The 23,080-nt window shown below is 41.6% G+C and overlaps 1 protein-coding gene across 3 annotated transcripts in view; it reads right to left on the reverse strand.

Moving 5' to 3' along the window:
- Nucleotides 1-6,529, reverse strand: part of COL6A2 (collagen type VI alpha 2 chain) — a 49,590-nt gene extending 43,061 nt beyond the window's left edge. The window contains exons 1-2 of one of the 3 annotated variants that reach the window (XM_063317828.1): nt 6,299-6,521; nt 646-762 (exon numbers count right to left, since the gene is read on the reverse strand). In XM_063317828.1, coding sequence (XP_063173898.1) covers nt 646-733 — 88 coding nt within the window. In that variant the 5' untranslated portion in view covers nt 734-762; nt 6,299-6,521. Of the gene's footprint in view, nt 1-645; nt 766-6,298 lie in introns of all 3 variants that reach the window. The other 2 variants (XM_063317829.1, XM_063317831.1) reach the window with 2 other exon arrangements.
- Between the last annotated feature and the right edge of the window lie 16,551 nt (nt 6,530-23,080).

A 23,080-nucleotide genomic window follows, 5' to 3' on the forward strand; every position in this document is an offset into this window, starting at 1 on the left:
CTGTTTAGGAAATCCTCATAGCTTTCCCTCCCTGACTTTTTATAAACCCACCAAACCAATTGCTGCCAATCCATTCACTGAACGGTCTTCAGTTCTAGTACTGTGAGAGAAGGAGGAAGAAAAAAATATCACTAGTTTTTTCAGGATACTTTTATAAATCTTTTTTCCCAAATTCAGAGACAACTCTCTGTGTATGGAAATTATCCAATGACTTGATAATTCTGGTTGTCCATTTCTGTATTCTTCTCACTTTTGAAAAGAGTCAGATAATACAAATGTATGAGCTCCAGATAAATGAAGCAAGTGTGTGTGAGTGTGTGCGCGCACCCTGGGGTTGTGTGGTTGTGCAGAGATAGCCACTCAATCCTAGGAAAAATGCTGGTTCTTTAAGGAGTTAGAGATACATGAGTGCACCTGTATGACAGGGAACACCTTTTTGCCTTCAAATCCAAAGCACTGCAGAACCCCAGATATTCAAATAAATGGTTTTGGACATGGACTGTCATCATACAGCACATGAGTAATCTTCACTGTAAGATTTTAAATTATTTCTTCTAGTAAACTATTACAGCTTTACGTATTTTCAGAAGGCATGACAGAATTATTCAGAAAGAACTGAAGTAAATAGAGAAGCTATGTTTTTACCTGCACAGGAAGTTCCTTCATCATTTTGAGCATGGAGGGGGGCCACGGTGGTGTAGAGCAGAACAGCTAAAAAGACTTGTGAGAACATCTCAACAATTCTGCCGTATGCTTCACGTCCTGCTAGGATAGAGCCAGCATAAGAGTTAAAACGTTTTGAGTTGACTAAGACATCAGAGCGTCGGATGGCCGGAAGGTGCCTTATGCAGTCAGGGTTTTAGTCCACCTAGTCCAGCAGGGTATATATGAACTGGCAGCAAAGGCTACCCAGAGTTTAAGGCAGGAGATTTTCCAACACTCCCTGGAGATGTCAGGAATTGAAATAAGGAGCTTTTGCGTGGAAAGCACATCCTCTGTTTCTGAACCACCACTTTTACAAGGCATGCATATTGTAAATAGCAACAAGCATTTCTTTCCAGCATGATCTTTGGAATATATGGAGGATCAGTTTTAGGTTAGCCTTGATAAAAAGGGTGTGGTATTTTAAATATCCCACCATAGAGATTTGTCTCCTTCCCCCATTCTTGGTTGAGCTTGTTCTACAAACTTACCAGACTTTTCTAGGAAAAGTGAAAGAACAAGGCAAGTGAATGAATATGGAAGAAGGGGATGGAGATATCTCATTATTAATCTGGAATCCAAACCAGGGTGGTTATTTCATCAGTCTTGGGAATAGCCTGAATTTTTAGTGGAACTTAGCTCGTAAAAATCCAGTATGAATGTGGCCTAGTGGGAGGACTATATCATTTATTTATTTATTTAACAGACATATAGAACAGCCAGGGAATTCTGAGTGGCAAACAGAAATAAAAGCATTAACCAAACTATACAAATCCATTAAAAAGAAAGTGGGCCAAGGTTCTAAAAATCCCATTATCACCACATCTAATAAAACCATATCCACACCAGAGCTCCATCAACATCCTGGCCCCAGCGCCTAGGGGAAGAGCCAGGTCTTCACAGCCTTCTAGCAGGCCAACAGGATCAGGGCTGTCCATATCTTACTTTATCCTGAATTAAACTAAGCAGACTTCTAGTCGTTAAGCAGAGCTATCATATCCAGGCTTGCAAAGTCCAGTGGAACACTAGACAACAACAGAAAGATACAGAAAACGGTAACTCTTTGCTGCCATCTACTGGTAACCTGGACTTTTAGAGCTCTGAGGAGGTTGCCCCACAAGAAGATAAAGTATTAACCTGGTCAGATTGCAAAATAATGTATATTGTGTATAGGCTGACCATATTTCCTTGAGACAAAATGGGGCAGGGCTGGGCAATGGGCTGGACCAGCAGGCAGGAACTTCTCCGGTTTGCTTGGGCTGAGAATCTTCGGATTCCTTCAGTTGCGAGAGGCAAGCCGTTCCTCCTCTGGCTGTGCTTTTACGTTCTTTTCTTCCCGCGGTTTCAAGGCAGGAGCCAATTGGCTCGCCATTTGATCACCACCTATCAGCTGATCCTGTTTTTTTCTTTTTAGGTTTCCTGCTGGGTTGAGCTCTGTGGCTTTTTTCCCGCTGTTTCTGCTGAGCTCCCCCTCCTTCCACTAAAAGTCAGACTGCATTCTGACAGGTTCGTGGGAACTTTCAAATTTTTAAGTAAGGTTTTTAAGAAAACGGGACAAAATGGACATTTATATTAAAACGACGGGACAGACTGGAAGTGTTAAAAAAATGGGACTGTCCCATTCAAAATGGGACGTATGGTCAGCTGAATCATGTATAAATAGCCATGAACCAATATAGCATTCACTCTAGACATTGGTGAATTCTTCGTATGCATCCTGTCTAGCACCTTCCTTGCCCATCTGTGAAAGTTCTAGGAAAGCAGAATTAGGCAGATGTTTCTAGCCATGGCGTGAGGGACACAATGAGGGAATGAGGGGACAAATGCTTCCCCAAAGAGAGCAGGCTTGCAGCCTGGATCCTCTTTCACTGAGTTTTTGTTGGTGTGCCAGTAGTGGCTTTACTTGGAACTGGTCACTCATACCTTTATCATCTCGCAGATTACTGTAATTTGTTTACATGGGACTGCCCTTGGGGACCATTTGAAAACTTCAGTGGTCCAAAATGCAGCTGCCCACATGCCCACTCGTCAGTCTTGGTACTATCACATTATACCAGTGCTGAAGGACTTTCACTGGTTACCAATTACAACTGTAATTCACTACCTTTAGGTCCTGTATGGCTTGGAGCCTGAGTATCTAATGGACCACATGTCCCAGATAGATTCTGCCTGCCCAATCTGGACAGAGAGGGTCCCCCTCTACTGAGGGTTCCAATCTACTGAGAGATGTAGCAGGAGGGAATCTAATGGTGGGCTTCTCTGTGGGGCTCTCCTTCTATGGTACAGACTGCCTCACAAGGTGAGGGCAGTCTTCCAGAAGCCAGTCTATTGACTGGTGTCATCAGCACTGATATTAGTTAATGTTTTAAAGTAAAATTTGCATTTAATGCCATTTTGTACTTATTATTATTGTTTTATTTTATGCTACTATCTTTAAGTAATCTACTAAGGATTCAGGCAGGGATAGATCTCATAAATAAAATAAGTAAATAATTCAAAATATACTTTGCCTGAGACATTGGGATGCATATACAAAATGGCAGAATTCATGTGATGACATCATTGTGCACAAGTCATCATTTTGGTGTCGTGTCACTGTGGTTTGTTACAGATGCCAGGGAAAATAGTATAATTATTGTAGAGTAGTGTTACCTCTCTCAATAGCAGTTGGACCAAAGGGAAGCTCAGTGGTAATAGACAATTGGGCAAAGTATCCAAGTGCCTATATTAAGTGGATGGTTTTGTACCTTTTTTGGGTGATACAACAGCAGAAGTTCAAGGACCTGCATCTGTGGGACTCTCTAAATCTACTACAGTATTTTTCATCCCAGCTGTAATGTTTTCAGTATACAAACAATACTGCTTTCATTTTGCCTCCACAATAGGCAGGTTAAGTGAGAGAGTCTGGCCTGAGTCACTGATGTTGTAATTTACTCACCTGCATTATTTCTGGGAGTGTACCATCTCAGAATGCAATGCTTATTTTCATGATTACTAAATAAAGTCCCTCCCCACAGAAAGCAAGGTTCTTCATACGTCAGTGGAAGGAGTGGCATTTGTTTGGAAGAGCGTTTAGTCACACAAGCAACTGCCCTGCACGCATGGAAGCCCCATCAGGGACTTCCCCACCTCCCCTGTAGCCCCATGACTTGCCACAGACCATCAATGAACTCCAGAGGTGAGCAGAAGACTAGGCCACTGCCCAGACCACATCCTCTTCAAGTCAACTTGCTTCCAAGGTTGTTCTAAAACTGGAGAGAACACCCATGATAGACGAGATGGAATCACGTATTTTCCAGGAGGCCTAAAAGTCCAGCTTTAAGCAACGTCTTACTGATTTCATCAGGTTTTAGGAGCTTCACAGTTTTTTTTGGCTTCCACACAGCCCGTTAGGTTAAATAAATAACTTCAAAATCTGTATCTGGATTTTAAAAAGTACTGGATGTTGCTGGTGTATTGTACTTAAGAAAAATAATGTGGTCATTAATGAGTGTTTACCAGTTAGACAGCTGTGATTTGGCTTATACACACAGTATAAATGCATTATTCTACAGTTCAATAAACAAGAGTGTTTTTCAAGACAATATTTCAAAAGAAAGGAGAAGAAGAATCAAGAATGCAAATAAAAGTTCTTTCCCAACCCTGATACTAGAAAATGCAAGGGACAAAAACTGAAGCCTTTTCCCAAAAGGAATGAATATGGAGCGGAATACTGAGCTGTGGCTTCTCCCCATAACTTGAGTCTCATAAACCCTAGAACTGAGGAATATAAGCTGTTGGTGAAAATAACATGTTGTCCCTACAAATCTGATTTGATCTGCAGCCATTTTAATAAAGTCACTGAACTCCCAGTTCTTAGGCTGAAAGTGCTTAAGTGTAAGATTAAACAAATCAGGCATTTTCAGGCCTGCATATCCAGGCCTCCAGTTTGGATCTCTAAATTGCATTGTGCCTTTACTTGGAAAACAGACTGCATAGGACAGTTAGCTCTGGGTTAAGTTGCCCCTTTATGTTTATGTTTAATAGTGAGGCCAACAAGATTTCAGAAAAATGTGGATCTTAAAACAATCTCTCCCACATATGCTACAATAGATTGCATTTCTCCACAGAGCAAAAAAAACCTTAGTAATTATAACATAACAATTTGTAGTAGGTGCCTAGAATGGAGATCTTCTCAAGTTTTCGTACCAACAGCTGGCCTTGATTTTTTTTTCTTAACAAAAGGAGACACTGAATGGTTTCTCTAACGTTGACTATTATGATTGCTTTGCTTGCACTTCCTCCCTGTATTTCATGTTGCCTTCTTGAAGAATATGACATTCAGCCTCAACTAAAAACCTGGATATAACTTTCCTTAGGGCTTCCAGATCACTCAGCTGGGTGGCCTTGTGCAGAAGAAGAGCATGTTCTATTGTAGATCTAGATGTTTTGTGGATCCAAGACATTTATCAGATCAAAGAGTGCTTTCTAAAGAACCACTTGAGGCTGGGCCTCTCCCTGCATTATGGCTGCTTGTGATAGATCTTTGTGAAAGAAGCTGTTTTTGGACAGTAATGTGTCCTCAACAAAGACCTGAAGAGAGATTCCTTAATGAGGAATTGCTTAAAATACACTTTTCCTCCCTGCACTGAGGAAGTTCTGCTTCACATGCATGTCCTTCCACCAAGCAGAACAGGGGGCTGACTTCTGTAAGGTTAGAGACCAAAGTCTGCAATCTCAAGCACCAAAAGGAAAAATCCAGCATGTTATTTGTACAGGAGGTGCTACTACTTTTGTGTCAGATGATACAATACAGGAGGACAAACTGTGTTGATGAGTAAATTACTGTTGTATTAAGTTCTATACACACACACACACACACACAGAGAAATTCCAATCTGTTAGTCAAAGTCACTATTGAGTACAACTCAGAAATCCAGAATTAAGATAGCAATTTAAAATAGCCAGTGAATTTTGCACTTTCCGTTGTGACACAGTGAAAGCAATACATCTAGAATGGCAGTATTAAAGGGGAGAAAACTAGCCAGCTTTTAAAAGCTAAAATCATTGCAGCTTCTAATTGTATTCCTAGATTATTATAAGATGAAAAGTCCTCACTAATAGGAGTACAACTGGTGGGCCAATATCATTGTTCTGCAGTTTCTTAAGCAGAGTTAAACTAGAGTGATGTTTTTTAAAATCTCAATAAGAATGTATTGAGAATAATCCGGTGATCATTTGCGCTGATATGATCCCACAAATAATACATGTTGCAATTAATTACCCCCCCCCATGTTACCATCCCCAGCTTTGGCATCTAAACCAAGAGTTCAACTTTCCTCTTAAGTTGTTTTCCTGCAGGCATAAGAAGAACTTCTGCTAAGAAAAAGGCTTTGCGAAAGGAAAGGGTGCACAGGAGGCTTAGCTTCGCCTCCCTGAAACCGGACATCCAAGCAAAAGCACAGCAAAGCTTCACATCTGTTTGTGCGGGAACAGTTCGCTTACCTTGTGTGTGATAAACGACAGCGACTAAGTGTTTCTAAACATGCCCATCCTCTGATAATTCTTAAAATAAAATCATAAAAAGGGCAGGAATACGAAGTTGTAGTCGGCTTACCTGAAAAACACCGAGATCATCAATACTCTTTTAGAGTGAAAAGGGTAATATGAAGACCAGTCTTGTTATCCTTGGCTTTCACGAGGGGGTCTGCATCTTCAGGGAGAAGGGGTCTCTCTCCGTTTCTCAGTTTTTGAGTGAAGGGAAGGAGCCAATCGGGTGTGGCGGCGCTTTCTGCAGCTCCAGACTGTAACTTCTCTGAGGGAAAGTAACTGCCTCCTTCGTCATTCTCCTCCTTCGCGTCTTTCCTTGAAGAAAGCTCCGAGCAGCGTAGTCACTTCCACCGTTATCCACCCGGTGGAGCTGTGGATCTACCGATCCCACCTCGGGAAGGGGTGGGGTGCGCAGTTCTTCGGCTGTGCTCCCTCCAGACCAGCAGTTGGTGGGCCGCGAATGAAGGCGAGTGAGGGTGGAGGAAGGCTGAATTTTTGGATGGGTTACAAAGCCACGACAGGAGGAGTGAACTCTTGGATGACAGAGGCTTGTGAAAGAGTGAGTTGTGCTGTTCTCGTTAACCTGCTTGCTTCCTGCTAAGTTTGTACAGTATTCTGATTTTTTCCCCCCTTGAACTCCCCGGGGAAAGAAGAGATTCTGTAAAACTGCTCAAATAGGAAGCCTCAGACTTCAAGGGCAGCCCAGCTTGGCCATTTTCCGGTCACTTCTTTTTGTTCTTTCTGGTTCCAGAGTTTAACTCAGTGTTTCTAAACCTGGGCAGCTTAAAGATGTGCGGATTTCAACTCCCAGAATTCCCCAGCCAGCCATGAAACACTCGTTAAACTGGTGTGAAAGGGGGCATGAGACAAGCAAAATAAAAACAACATCCTCAAGAACAATAAAGAAGGATAGAGTGCAGGAAAAGATGAACGTTTCTCTACATGCACAACCTTAGGCAATGCATTTAATCCGGATAAGACTGAAACCAAGCCTCTGTCTTTAATTAGCGAAAAAGTTGGCTGATGGTCTTTCTTTAGACTGCCTGCCTACCTCTGGCCTCTCCATTTCCAGATGATACCTGCCCCCCCAGCGGTAAATTCTGTGGCACAATTGTTTCCCACCTGGACCTTCACACCCTTTGTTTCAATCCCACTCTTTGATATGATATCCCTAAAGTACACCTTCCAGCCTCTCCTCACTTCACTTTCAACGGAAATAATTCCATCTGTTTTATTTTTAATTCCATTCGTTTTGCTGGAGCCTCTTTAATTCTTTTCAACCACTTTCAAAACAATTTTATGGTTTTATTAAAAGCACTCTTCCTTTTCCCTGCCTTTTAACACTTTAACCATTCTTTCGCTGTTTGACGGCATTCTTTGCCACTATCTTTTTCTTGCTGAGTATGTCATACTATCTTTGTTTCAGACTCATTCTTTGCAGCGGTCATTCTCCCCTACCCATTTTTTCCTCATCCACAGGCTTTTCCCATTCTGATCAGCCTGATTCCATGCACACCTGAGGCCCTCCGTAACTTAATTCTTTTCATACTCTGTTCCAGCAGCTTCCACATCCTCTTTCCTTAAGCTCATTTTCTGTTCTTTCAGTGGGGAGCCTTATCTTCCCATACTTTTCCACAGAGGATTGGGCACTTTCTCTTCAGTTGTTCTACTTTCACTCTCATTTCTTTCAGTTCTTTCCTCATTTGGTCCCTTGACACCCCCCATTCCCCCATGCCTCTGTGTGGGGGTGTTCACAGGGATGAGGCCAAAAAGCCAAGAAGATGGGGGCAAATGCATGATAGAAGCTCTGCCACTTTGTATGTCTGTCAGATCACAACAGTCATACCTTCTATCTTGGGTTTTTGCCCGTTCCTGTGGACATCCTTGGTACACAGGTACAATGGTGACATTAAGTAACACCAGACTGTTGAACCTACTAGCAATAAAACTGGGTGTCTTGAGAAGTTTGTCCAGAGACAGTGGTCTCTCTGTTCCAAACGGCTGCAGAAGGATCCTTGAGGGGACAACGCATGTCAAAAACACTGTACGTTTTTACCCCAACCGATTCTCTCCTGGCCCTCAGTAAAACTGCTCACAACCACTGCATCTAAGAACTTCAGTTCTCTTTTATAAAAGCCAAAAAAACCCTTAGGAAAAGAATATAACTCTCCCAAATTAACATCATTATTAATATGAACTGTTTGAGTGCTTTTTTAGATTAATTCGATGTTCAGTAAATAGACATTAAAGCTAATAAATTTCTCCAAGTAACAATTAAGGAAATAATGGGGAAGTCATGTAAAAGTGATTTACAAAGATTTTACTCCAGAGCAAAAGAACAAACAAGGGGTAACTTGGGATGGAGCTACTCTAACAGTGAATTAAGTCAGAGGCAGCTTGTCTGCATTTTGGCACCTTACCATATTTTAACACATGTCTAAGAAATGGAATCTTTCTAAATATTATTGAGGGACTAAATTGTATAAAGATAAATTATCTTCATTTGACAGACGAGGGATTAATAAGTTGATTATGTTTCCCTGCAAAGTAGATTTTAAAAATAGTCTTTATTCTAAGGTGATTCCATTGAGATGCAAAAGCAACTGAGTCCTTTGGGGTGATCTACCAGATAGACTATTGGAAAACCAAACCATATAAAAGTCATGGGGATTTTTTTGAGTGGGGAAGTTTTGAAGTGCATTGCTTGCAAATTGATATTTTTAAATATGAAATCTGAAAGCCTTGAATGGACTTAGTTTAGCAACTAAAATAAGCAGACAGGTCCTGCACAGATGATACTGGGTACATTTGGATATTTGCAATATTTATATGAATATAAGATACTTTGCAAGAACCAGTTGGTCTAATGGTAAAGGCATCAAGCTAGAAACCAGGAAACCATGAATTCTAGTCCCACCTTGGGCACAAAGCCAGTTGTGTGACCTCGGGCCAGTCACTTTCTCTCAGCCCTAGGAAGGAGGCAATGGCAAACCACTTCTGAAAAATCTTGCCAAGAAAACTGCAGGGTCTTGTCCAGACAGTCGCCGAGGATCGGACATGATTGAACAGCAAAAAAAAAAAAAAAAGATCCTTTACATCTATATGAACTTGTCACTCAGACATCTCTCATCTTGTAGAATTATTTATTGCCTGGAACCCCATTTAAGATTCAGTTCTTCAATTCTTCCGGGCTAGGGTGAAAATCTGACTTTCTCTCCAGGTTTATTTAAGCAGTTAGGTCATTGGTTCTTCTCCTACTTGTTGATCGATCTATCTTTATCTTTATCTTTTAAGCCTAAGACTATTTATGTATGTACATGGCAGAGGGCATGATATAAAACCATCTTTGATTTGATTATTTATGATGAGAGATTGAGGAAATAGTCAAGACTACAAGGATGATAAGAGGTTCTGAATGTGGGACAGGCCATTGTTTAGTTGTGTGAAAAGTGGACCTTGGGGGAAAATGGATCTGGAAGAAAAGGAGTGGAAAGTAGATGTAATGAAAGATGATGAGGAAGCTGCCTGAGCAGAATGAAAAGAACTATGTTACAGAGTGCCACAGAAATGTGTGGAGTTACACTGATAGGATGTATGAAAAAGGAGTGGAATGATAAAGTAAAAAAGGCTGTGGATGAGAAATAATTAATGGCAAAAAATAAGAAAAGAAAGGTATCATATAATGTGTCTATTATAGTGGCAAGGAATATGCTCCAAGATAGGAAGAAAGCAGTTAAGAATAAAAGAAAATGAAACACTATTTTGATAGATTTTTTTTTAATGGAATCATGATACCTGCCACTCTGCCCATGGATGACCTCACCCAGCAGCTTCATGTAGATGTTAATCAGGAGGGGTGAGAGTGTCAAGCCTTGTGGCATCCTGCAAGTCAATGACTTCGTATTTGATTTCTCTTCTTCCATCAACACTGACTGGAACTGGCCAGGGAGAATGGAGGAGAACCACCACAGTGCTGGGTGCCCATTTCCACTCCCCTTAGTCAGACCATGATGGTGGTATTGAAGGCCACTAAGAGTTCAAGGAGGGCCAAGACAGTTGCAACACCCTCATCCTTGTCAACAAATGAGATCCATGCTTTCTCAGGACTATATCCTGGCCTGAAACCCAAATGAAAAGGGTTTTTTCAGATGATAAATTTCCTCCATGGCCCTCTGAAGCTATAGCTTTTCCCAGGAAGAGGAGGTTGGAAACTGGATGAAAGTTGTCCAGGACTCATGGGAGCAGTGATGTTCTCTTGAAGAGAACATACACCACTGCCTCCTTCAAGGAAGTAGAACCATCACCTCCCTGAGGTGAAGTCATCACATAAACCCTACTATATGTCAACACTTGGGAGGCCTTCACTAAACCAGGAGAGACATGAATATAACAAATATAACATGAATATAACAATCCCAAGGGACAAGACTCTGCTTCAGTTACCTCAACTAGACCAGCCCAGTCAGAGTCTGACTGAGCAGATCTGAGTGGTTTCATCTGTCAAATGCCTAGAATATTCTTCACTGTGGCTCTTTAGATATTCTTGTAGCTATTCCTCCCAGCAGGGAATGGGTCATCTTAAAAAGGACAGTTTGTCATCTCTCTGTGGACACAATAAGAACAGCAAAATAGGTAACATGTTGCCACCCTTATCACAATGGTGATATTCTTACTGTAGACTCTTACTCATGTTTGGTCAGATTTACTCCAATGGTGTTCTAGGTATCTCTTCTATCATTTCATCTCTGGGAGCTCCTAGGAAATCCAGGAACCCCCTGGGAGCTAACCTACATTAAACCAGCATGCCCATATTCAGATGTGGTAGACAATATCTTCCAAGACTGAAGTGTTGAAGCAGCTGCTCAAGAGAAATAGAGGACCTTGGGTTTAAGGTTCATTTGTTGTTTCATAAACCATGACTGGGAAGACAGAAAGGACCTCTTGAACAGTACAGAGACAGGGGTGTTATCTGTTGGAATTGTCAGGGGTCAACTCAGCATTATCTCATAAGCATAAGGGGGTCTTTCTAGTAAACGCATCTCTATTGTGCTTGTGGGATGTCACATTGGTCATCTGATTTCCACTTCCTCCTCCTCCTTGGGTTTGGGGATTAACAATCTCCATCATTACCTCTTGGGCACACCTGCAAGCAGGAGGTGCTGCAGAATGCAGCTCTCGTCCCTTCATCTCCCTTGCACGCAGATATTTCTATTCCACATAGAAATGTGTCTACAAAGAACCAGTGATGAATAAGTGCTTTCTACTATGAAGCTACTTGTATACAGATCTACTGAATAAATGTAAGCTACCTTTTTTTTCTCTTCATCTAACTACTGTGTGAAGACTGAATTCTTTTCTGAATGTAATTAAGTTTTATGTGCAAGTTTCTTTTTGGTTCACGCTTCTACTTTGCAAGATTGTTGTTAGCTGCTTGGAGTTCTTTTATTAACCCTTAAAAACTCCATCACGATCTAGTTGGTTTGTTCCAGCTTGGGAGAGCTGGTACTGCTTTTTTGCTAGGACAGGGTGCTGGCTGCTCAGACTTTACTAGGAAGTAATGGGCAGTGCATTTAGCAGGGCAAAGGGGCAGCAACTTCTGAAGGGATCTGACAACCTAGAAGTGCCAGGGATTAAACATGAAGTGGGATGCCCCAGAATCAGTTGCTGCTTAATTTAAATTATATTCCTGACCTTAGAAGTGAGGTTTGGTTGAGAGAAATCCTTAAGAAGCTTTCCTTCTTTTATCTTGAGAGGATCAGTTTGAATTTTCCATTGCCTTTTCCATTGCCATGCAGTAGAAAAAGAGTAGAGAAAATTAACACTAGCCATACGTTTAATATATTCTTGTGCTGTTCCACATGATATTAGTGTGGCTTGTGGGATGTGGTCAGAAGTCAGGACTGGAAAATCCAGCTGTATTTGCTTGTTGTTTTCTAGTCACCAGAGTAACCAGAAGAAGAAATATTGAAATTAGTCTCCCAAGCAGTCCAGGTGGATGTAAACGGCAAGCAGGGATTTCTCCTTGTGCCTTTTCTTGTCACAGGAACATTTTCCTTAACAGCCTCTTACTTTGGGCAACTCTGACGTGGTGCATCGCCCTCTCAGAATAAACTTTTGTACATTTTACATATTTTTCCCTTTAAGTTAACCATCTTACTTTGTTCTGCATGACTCAGTTGCTGTCCCCTGGAGAAAACTTCTTGGCAATGGCTTCAGAGAAAAGACAGTTATTTATTCTGTTAAACTTTATTGGTTGAATGTGTAATGTTACTTCAGTGCACAGTAGGCTTTGGCACGTATACACAGACAGACAGACACACACACAAACACGTAGTCCTCGACCTATAGCCATTCATTCATTCAGCGATCGTTCAAAGTTATGACGGTGCTGAACGAATGGTGGTTACAACCAGTCCTCAGAGTTCTGGCTATCCCAGCACCCCCACGGTCCTGATCTGGGCACTTGGCAACTGGCTCGCACTTACTACCAGTTCAGTGCCCTACAGTCATGTGATTGCCGTTTGTGACCTTCCCTCCTGGCTTCTCCAGAAAGTCAGTGGGGAAGCCAGCAGGGAAGGTTGCAAGTTGCTGGGGTAAGTCTCCCCCACCCATGCACCTGCCCCCAGCCCCTCTGCACTTGCGCCGCGCCTGCCACTCACATACCTCCATGCCCCCCTGACCGTCGCCACACCACACCTCCCTCGTACCCTTGTGCACCCCCTCTTATGCGCTGTTCTTCCTTGAGGCGGGGGAGAAAGGGAGGCAATTTTCAAAGCATTTCCCTTGCAGTGCCCCCCTTCTGGAGAATCCCTCCTACCTTCTACAGCAGATTTTCTTCAGCATCAGAGGGTATGGTGCAAAAGGGGGAAGGAGGGAAAGTTACACCCACAGCCCCATCCTTCCAAGGGCAACTGTAATTGTGTTTGTATCCTGCTGAGGAGAAGTTGTCACAAGTAGGAGTCAACTTGGTCGGAAGGATGTTGCAACTGCAAACATGTCTATTTTTTTACATGAAGCATTAAGGGCAAAGTTGTACCTGTTCATCACAGCCTGACTGGACCAAAGAAATGTATTCTCCAAGAAGGAAAGGGAGTTTCAGCCTGCATTCTGATGGCTAAGGCACTGTGTGACTTTTCCACACCTTTGGCAGAAACTTTCCATCATCCCACATGGAAAAAAGCCTGCCTCTGAGATCTAGACTCTCATCTTAGTAGGCTGTCTTGCCCCTTTGAATTAAGGTTCTTCTTAGTGAACAGGATTTGGGAGGTGGCAAAGGAGATCCTACTTGGCAGGCGCTCTCTCTTTCCCCAGAGGCAGGACCGGTCAACAGCCCAGCAGGGAGTACCCACACCAGAGAAAAAGGCTGTGGTACAAAAATAGAGCCATTAGCCGAGGTCTCCATTACAGGGAATGAAAAGCTTTGTTAGGTCTTAGAACTCTTGGCACATAGCACAGGAAGATAACTCCCCCCCCAATAATTATGCATGAATAGGGGAGCAGTAAGGAGGGAGGAGAACGTATACGTGCATGTTCTGATCAGTTTCTCTGTGCGTAGGCAGTTCGTTTGTGTGAGCAGAAAATAATGGTTCATAAGCACAGATGGAGATTTGTCTGTCAGTGGGGCACCTTAGTTTACAGGCAATTGATCAGTAGTTATTAATTGAATTATATTTTTGGCCTGGCCCTGGAATGTGAGTTTAGGCACATGTACATATAGCACAAGAATATATGCACCAAATATTTCAGTGTGTCACACATACACATTTATGGGCAAAGGAATATACATACATCATACATACATACATACATACATACATACATATATAAATTAAATTTCTTTGCTGCCCATCTCGCGTACAATGACTCTGGGCAGCTTACAAATATCCTACCACTCAACTTTCTCACAATACATCTGAGCATGTCCTGTGATGTTACTTTGGAAATGGTCTTTAAATTTAATTTATATGGTCAAGAAATTACATTCTTTGAAATAATACTATATAAGCATAGTCCCTTTAAGTATATGAAAAATTCTCTTTTTAAGTAAACCATTTATCCAGTTGAAAACATTATTTATCTTGGGTTTTTTTTCTGGCAATGAAAATGTAATCTCTCTCTGTGGTTGACTGGAATTGAAAAGTAAATAGCCACTTTTGTGACAGGCTTTTCAGGAGAAAAGATTAAAGATACAACTGTTAGAGCATTATGAAACTTGCTGACATACTAAGGAGACTATTCTGTGGTTTCTGATGTGCTTTGCACAAATTGGGAGCTGTGTGTGTGTGTGTGTGTGTGTGTGCAGATTACTGTGATTTCTGATAGAAACACAATTGATGTCACCATCATTCATAGATTGTGAACAGGCCAGGTGGTCACTTTTACCTACCCCTCTGCTTATTCTTTTATTTGGCCAAGTATAAAGCAGGAAAAGTTAGTAGACTCCCAATGCAGCTAGAGATTCTGTAGTGGTGGTGGTGGGGCAACTTGGAGGGGAACCAGGAAAGACAGCCATAAACTGAGTAGGCTGTGCTGTAATCTCCTGTGTACATACTTAGTTCCTGTAGTTTTCACCAACAGAAATGCTACACATGCCTACGTATATTTGAATTTGAATTCTCCACAGTTGTCTTCAGGCTGTGTAGGGTGCATCTGAGGACCTACCGAATTTATTCTGCAGTGTCAGAGTGATCTTTCTGCTTAATCACTTCTTTCTATTGGTGTCTTGGCTATGTCTCACAATGATATTTCAACGAGCCACAAAACAAAACTTCCTTCAAACTACTTTGCAAGATTCCCCTCTTCTGTCACCTCCAGTCTGCCAAATGATGGAGATATCTCACACGTCCTGTGTAGCTTACTGATTTGCTGTCATCTAATCATAGTAGGTATGCAAGCCTTTTGAAAAACAAAGGAAATCCAAACAGCACCCCACACTAATGGTTGACCGCAAGTGTGGGCTGCACACATTCTGTTGGCTCTGTTAGACAAACCTGTGGGTCTGTGGAAGAATTGCCTAGACATAGAGGTGGATCAACTTACTGAACACCTTCCCATTGGTCAGGGAATACTGGTCCTCCAGGGGACGTAGACACAGGGTTTACAGACAGTGGTCTACATCTTTCTTAAAATATGGTGTCTAATACTGTATACTTCAGAGTATTTCAAATGTCTCTTGAGCAGCACTCAGTAGACGGGAAAAGTAACTTACTGTGAACTTGACAATATCTGTCTGTTATTGTGGCCTAAAATTGGATTAGATCCTCTAAATGGAAGCTTGCCAATACCAGTTCGGTGAACTGTAGAGCAACTATGAAGGAAAATTCTTGGGCCAATCTAATTTTGGATGTAGCTTTCCTTTTCTGAAATGTTTTTGTTTTAATTCAGAATAATTGTTCTAACAAGCAGTCAGACACCTTTGTTCCAATATGCTGTATGTTGAAGACTCTGTAGCCCAGCAGAACCAACTCTGGATAGTCTCTCCTTTGGTTGCTAGTCCTGCTTGCCATCGTGACTAGTCCCGTGCGTACCCTCCCTGCCCAGAAGGAAACAGCAGATCAGTCTGCAAACAGAAGCAGCTGCTTATTATTGCCCCTCGCACTGGTGGTAATGGTGAGGTGTGGTGAGGGAACTAACCATGGCAGAAATACATGTCATACCCTCATGTCAAGATTTTCCTCTTGTGTTAGCTCACTGGAGAGCGACTGGAGGGCTTGAGTTGTTCCTCTGTGTTACTTTTCAGATGGGATTTACTTCAGAGTTGTGCCACTGCAATTTTGAGGACACCCTGCAAATGATTTTGAGAGATCAGTTGTGGTCTCAGAGACAAAACAATTCAGAAGTGCCTCCCAAAGTTGGACAACATCATCTTTGAGAAGACTGGACACAGCTACATTTATGGAGGCTGCTGTCCTCAAATCACAGCAATTGCAAGGTTGAGTGAAAATACCTACAATTTATATTAGTCTTCAACCCGGAGCTAAAACACAGCAGCCAAAGAAAACATTATGGCAGGGGAGGAAATGGATACATGGGCTTCTGGTTCAAATATATGGATTCCTGGTACTGTGGGCAAAGGGCATACCTACAAGCCTCCTGTAGGTCAGCCATGTGTGCAGTGCAAAATGTTCCATGACTGTACTACCAGGCAGTAGAAATGGAAAGAGACACCTGCATGGAGGACTGAGCTGCACTGAATATTGCACATATGAGAGAGTCTTCCAACTGAATAGCATCATTGGTAGACGTAAAAATGCTGATGATGGAACTAGATACATACTTAATTGTTAACTCTCATCAAGAATTGTGCAAGAAGTTCTCTTAAGGTGTTCTTGAAAACTGGGCTCCTACTGAAAGGAGAAAAGATTGCTCCACAGGGAGTATGCATAGTGGGAATCGTAGTAAGTAATAATTTAGAGCTTTGTGTGGAAGCAACAAGAGGCCAATCATTATTTGGATAAAGCTGGTTAAAAATATTTGCCTGGATGGCAATCCAAGTGAGATCTCCTGGTCTACAATCAGCCACTTCTTCACAGTTATTATAAAAAAGTATAATCGTTTGTATGCTGCCAATTCCTTCACCTTTATCAAGTGCTGCATCAGAGTTTCAAAAAAGCATTGTACACCTCAAGAGTATCAAGGCCTGACCAATGTCACTGGAAAAGAGGGAAGAAAATGCACATCTGTGGAAGCCAGGCAGTACTAGATGTCAGGCTTCTACCCAGCAGATGTCAGGAAGAATTTGGATAGGAACAGAAGAAATGAAGCATACCAGTTCTTAAAAGATTTGAGTCCAGCTTTATTGAAATGCACTACACTGCAGTCCTTCAAGGATGCAGTGAAAACTGTCCTGCCCTCCCCCACCACGAGAGGATTGGAAAGGATCTTTGGATTGGTTTGACTCCTCTAGTTTTTATGGAAAGGGTGTTAATAGCTGGTATTTTTAAAATAATGATTTTAGTTTATTTTTGATAGTGCTTTAATGAATTATGATTAATGTGTTTCATTTAGCATTTTATTAGTGTGCTTCTATTGTTGTAAACCAGCTGGAGTTATTCTGGAATAGGGCAGCATATAAATCATGTAATAAGTAAGTAACAAATAAATCTACTCATTTAGGGTAACTTAATAACTAAAAATCAGGTATGCCAAGCTTCCTGTGGCCCTCCATAATCTTTTGGATTGTCTATACCATTGTTTCTCAACCTTGGCCACTTTAAGACATGTGGATTTCAACTCCCAGAATTCATATGCTGGCTGGGGAATTCTGGGAGTCGAAGTTCACACGTCTTGAAGTGGCCAAGGTGGAGAAACCCTGATCTATGCAATGGTCCATATTCCATGTGTAGTAGATTAACATACTTACCCCTGTGGCATTGATGAGATGCTGCTAGTGGTGATTTATAAAATGCCTAAAGGGCTGGGGCTCTGCCCTTGAGCTCATAAAGCACTCTCAGCTGAAACGTGGGAGCTGGATATCAAGCTCGGACCTCTGCCTGTCTGCTTCCCAGCAGTTTCTGAGACAGCCATGAGTAAAGCCAGATTTGGCTGCTTTGGAATGAGTCATCATCCAGGAAGGCCAAAATGAGGCATTAAGCTCATTGCCAGTGACTTTTAAAAATGAAGTATCTAGAGCTTTGCCTTTTGGTGGGGGTGGGTATGGACCTTATTCAAATGGAAAGGACACAGAAGCTAACTCTAGCTATCCTGTTGGACTTAAGATATTCCACCCCCACTCATTGGGTAATACATGAAATGGCTGAGGAACACAAGGAAACCATTGGGGCAGCTCTGACTAAACGTACTGGAGAAAGGGAATGGCAAAGAACCAGCAGGCTGTTCCCGCAGTCACCCTTTGGAGAGCTACACAAGCAGATTGCACTGGAGATGCAATTCCAGAAGCAGCTAAATTTTGCATTTTTTACCTTACTGATCAAGTAGGAATAGAGAAAGTTCCTTTGTCTCTGTTGATCGGAAGACTTTTAGGGTGTCCTCTTCTGCTTGCTTTCTGCTTCAGAGATCAGCGCATATAACTTCCTGAATAAACACTTGTCACCTTGGATCTTGAACATTGATTGTAGTTACTCTTAATGAGCTTCATCCTATTCATACACATATGCTCTGCCAAATATGGACCTCAATGAATGAACAGGAAGATGCCAGTCAAGGTTAATGCAACATTTTCTTTACGGTTCCATTCTGAAAACAGATTTCCTAGGAAGCCACCACTGATCTGTTTGTCCTAAGTGTATGTGCATTTTACACATGATTCCAGAAGTAAGATGACCTCTCTTTATTCATACTTGGATCAGGTATACACTTGAAACGTGGTCCAGCCTGTGTTGAGCAGTTTAAAATTAAACATCCTATTAATTTTAGGAGGAGACAGACATTCTAACTGAATAAACAGAATTTAGAAACATTTAATTTTGGCTGGATTATAGCTGTAATATGTGGATTTGATTTACTACTTATTTATGGTTTATTTTTAATGATAGTTTGAGAAAGCATTGAGCAAATTCTATTTCCTTAACCAGTACAGTGCTAACCACCAGATGCTTGTTCTATTTTCTCCTTTGAAAATATCTTTTGTAATGGCATAGTATTATTGAAGTCCATTGACCTATGCAAATGTAAGCCTTCTCTCACTGAGTGTAATTATGTCTCTTGAATACAGCAGTCAATGGATCAATCTTGCTAATATTCAAGATCTGTACTGGACCTCAGCAATAACTGTACTGTGGTTTCATTTTGATAGTTACCACCAGTTTTGCTGTTAGAAAAATCAGTCTATAATAGTATACTCCATTCCTAAACAGTTTTTTTTTACACACACCAACATCCACAGAAGTATTTTTACCTGTTCTTCCTGAAAAATAACTAGTTATTTCGGGATGGTACTCTGTTTCTCATTCTCTAATACGTAGGCTTCTGCTGTATGCTATTCCAGTCGATCAGCCTTGTAATCCCTCCATTCAGTATTTAAGATTAAAAACATACACAGTATGACACAACCCAAATATTTCATAACCCATCATCTTCACCAACACATGCTCTTATCCTCATCCAACATCTTGGTGCCAATTCCTTGAAAGTAACATTTCAAACACTGTTCAACCCTCCAAGGCAGTAAGGTCTTCATTGCTATCTGGAAGCCTCATAGGGATGAAGCTCTCCTTATTTCTTTGAGGAAGCTGGTCTAGATGAGGAGACTGCCATCTCACTTGGTGGGCAGATTCCACCTGGAGTAAGCAGCCTTGTAGATACTTGTGTCTACAATTAAGGGCTTTAAAAGTAACTCCCAGAACCTTGAATTGCCTCTAGAAGTCTACCAGTAGTGAAGCAGGTCCCAAAGTAGTTACACAGGCAAACTGAGCTGAGCCTGTTATCACTTGGGTGTTGTATGTTTGGACCAGCTGCATCTTCCAAATGGCCTTTAAAGGTAGTCCCTGTTGGTATTTGTTTTGTTTCTGCTTGGAGTAAGACTCAAAGATGCCCTGGTTACCATGGTAATTAAGTATCGGCAGGGTGAGAAGGTCAGACTTAATTGTCCTCAGGTTGGGGTGTGGAAAGGATGACCATATTAGGAAAAGCTGCTGCATTGCCTGGGGGGACTTGCCACCAGAAGTTTCAGTTTCTGTTTGCAGCCTCTCTTCCAGCCCAGCAGCTCTTGTTTGCTCACCACGTGTGCATGAGCTTGTAAATATGTTTATTTAAGAAGCTTTTGAGCCTATCCAGCTCTGGATAAGGAAACTGTTCATGTTCTATGCTTTCTTTAAATACACTTATTTTTACAAAAGTGCCTGGTGTGTTTTTTCTGATCTCTTGGGCCAAATGCTTTCCAGCACTCTCCAACAGGTTCTGGGCCCAGCACCAGAGAGCAGATCGGCACCTCATTCCCTTTTTAAAGGCAAGCAGTGAGGGCTTCTGAAGATATTCCTTGGAGCCACCTGGAGGTTTTCCAGCTGCTGCTGGTCTGCAGGACAAAGAAGCTGAGCTGAGGTGACTTGCAAAAGAAGGAAGAAGCCATGGCTGCCTGCCAGCCCTCAGTGATGCCGCTCAAGCATCTACCAACTATTTAAATTGGAGCCTCAAGATCGAAATGTACCTTTGGAAAGAAAATCTTTGGAGGCCTATCAGTGAGGAAATTCCCCAAAATCCAAGTGCTGAATGGCTTAGACAGGATGAGTGGGCCAGAGCCATCACTATTTTGGGAGTTGAGGACAATCAGCTAGTGCATGTGCGTGGCATGCAGTCTGCAAAGCAACTTTGGGATGCTTTGAGAGACTTGTATGTGAAGGCAACAGAGGGAGTAAAGTTATGCTGACAAAAAGGCTGTATAAGGCCTACCTAACACAGGGGGATAGCCTTCCTGAGCACCTGCATCATATTCAGCAGCTGTTCGTTGAATAACAAGAGAGGTATGGAGTTTGCGCCTCTCACAAAATCCTACATTCTGTCTTCATTGAATGAAATGTGGGACACGCTGATTTGTACCCTAGAGGCTATGCCTTGAGTGGACCTCACTCCATCATATGTGACAGTGTTTACTCGTTTAGCCCCCCAGTCTCTTCTGGAAGCTACAGTGCCAGAAAGCAAGCGAAAGGAAGGGGAACAAAGCTGAGGCAACAGCACTAGCCAGCCAGTGATGCTTCAATTGTGGTTCAGCTAGATGTTTGCAGAAAGACTGTGCCTTGATACCCAAAAATAGGAAGACAGGGAAGAAGAACAAAGAGGCAATGCAGAAGAAGGCTGTTCAGACAACCCACATTGCACAGGTTTCTGAGAAGGGTAATTCTGATGTATGGGTGTTAGATTCTGGGGCCAATTATCACTTATGTAATTGTAAAGGCTCTTTTGTCTCACTGTCTAAAACTGTGGGTCTGTGACTAAAATTATGGGTCAAGGTGACATGTATTCTGCTTGGGAGAAACTGTGAAAGGAGTGCTGTATGTGCCAAATTTAAAGTCAAACCTTTTATCTGTGGCACAATTAGTAGCAACTGGGTATGTCATAACATTTAAGAAAAATGCTTGTGAGATACATAAAAATGGTAAATTGCATGCTACTGGTATCTTAAAAGACTCCTTGTACATTGTGCAAAATGCAAGGAAGCCAATTGGCAACACTCCATATCATGACCAATGTGTACACCTGATGCATAGGAGATTTGGTCATGCTAATTTCAGGTATATAGCACAAATGCCACAGCTGTGTGCTGACCTAAAGATAAAACCCTGTGACAAATACTGAGACTGTGTAGTTTGCAAAGAATGCAAAACACTAAAAGCTCCTGTGAGTAAGCACAGTGACAGAGTTACAACTAGACCAGAATTGTTCACTCTGACATTATTGGTCCTTTTGCTCCAAGTTTTGGACAAGCCAGGTTTGCAATGACCATCATTGATGATTTCTCAAGATACACATTTATCTATCTGTTAAAACACAAAGATGAGGCATTTGAGAAATTTAAAGGGTTTGTAACATGGGCAAATGGAAAATTTCCAAGGCCTGTATCTGCACTCCAATGTGATAGAGGAGGAGAGTACCTTTCTCACAAATTTAAAGGGTTCCTAGCAGAAAAGGGGATAGAACAAATTTTCTAACCCTTACACCCCTCAGCAAAATGGTGTCGCTGAAAGAAAGGGCAGAACCTTGCAAGAAGGAATGTTATGCTTGCTTAAAGATTCACATTTATCTTTTAAATTTTGGGCTGAGGTGATATCCACTGCTTGTTATGTGCATAACAGACTGTATAACTCTGTGATTCAGGACACTCCATTCCACTTGTTTTATGGTGTGAAACCAAAGGTAAACCATCTCAGAGTATTTGGTAGTACTGTATGGGTTCATATTCCAGAACAGCAGAGAAGGAAAGGAGGCCCCACCACAAAGAATGCCGTCTTTGTTGGATATGAACAAAGCCAAAGAAGCTACAGGTTCATAGTGGGTGATAAATTAATAATTAGCAAAAGCACTTCTTTTGCAGAGCAGAACTGGGGGAGATTAAATTCTGGCTCTCCAGTTGATTTAACAACAAGAGAACAGCAAGGACTTGCTGATAGTGATCTTCTGCATGGTGAGGACATTAAACCAGCAAAACAAACTGAAGATCTGTCTGATAAGTCAGATGCTTCTCAGGAAAGTGATAGGAATCAGAACTTAAGCCCTGTATTACCTCGCAAATCTCAGAGGAGTAATAAAGGCATTCCTCCATCACGTTTTCAGGCTGAAACAGTAAAGGCTTTTCACATATTCACAGAACCTGAATCCTTAGAACAAGTAAATGCTTTGCCACCTGAGATTGCACAAAATTGGCATTCTGCCATGCAACAGGAGCATCCTTAAAATAAAACATGGAAACTGGTAAATCTACCTCCCAATGAATGCTGTCTAGGTTGTAGGTGGGTTTTCAAACTGAAAAGGGATGATGATGGCAAAATCCAAAAATATAAAGCAAGGTTAGTTGCAAAAGGGTTCACTCAAAGGAAAGATTTAGACTTTGATAAGACTTTTGTACCTGTTACAAAAGGTGAATCAATTAGATTGCTGTTAAAAATTGCTGCACTCAAAGGAATGTCAGTTCACCACTATGACATTCAAACTGCATTTCTCTATGGTGATTTAGACCACAAATTATACATGCAGCAACCCCCTGGCTATGAAAAAGGAGAATCTAGCCTGTGAATGGCAGAAATCAATTTATGGATTAAAACAGGCTGCTAGATCCTGGAATCAAAAATTAGATGAAAAACTGCAAAATTTTGGTTTTGAAAAAGGAAAAGCAGATCAATGTGTCTATGTTAAGAAAGACAAACAAGGCTGTATGTGCATATATGTTGATGTTCTGTTG

This window comes from Candoia aspera, chromosome 1 (assembly GCF_035149785.1).
Source record: "Candoia aspera isolate rCanAsp1 chromosome 1, rCanAsp1.hap2, whole genome shotgun sequence".
In the NCBI taxonomy this organism is placed as follows: domain Eukaryota; kingdom Metazoa; phylum Chordata; class Lepidosauria; order Squamata; family Boidae; genus Candoia; species Candoia aspera.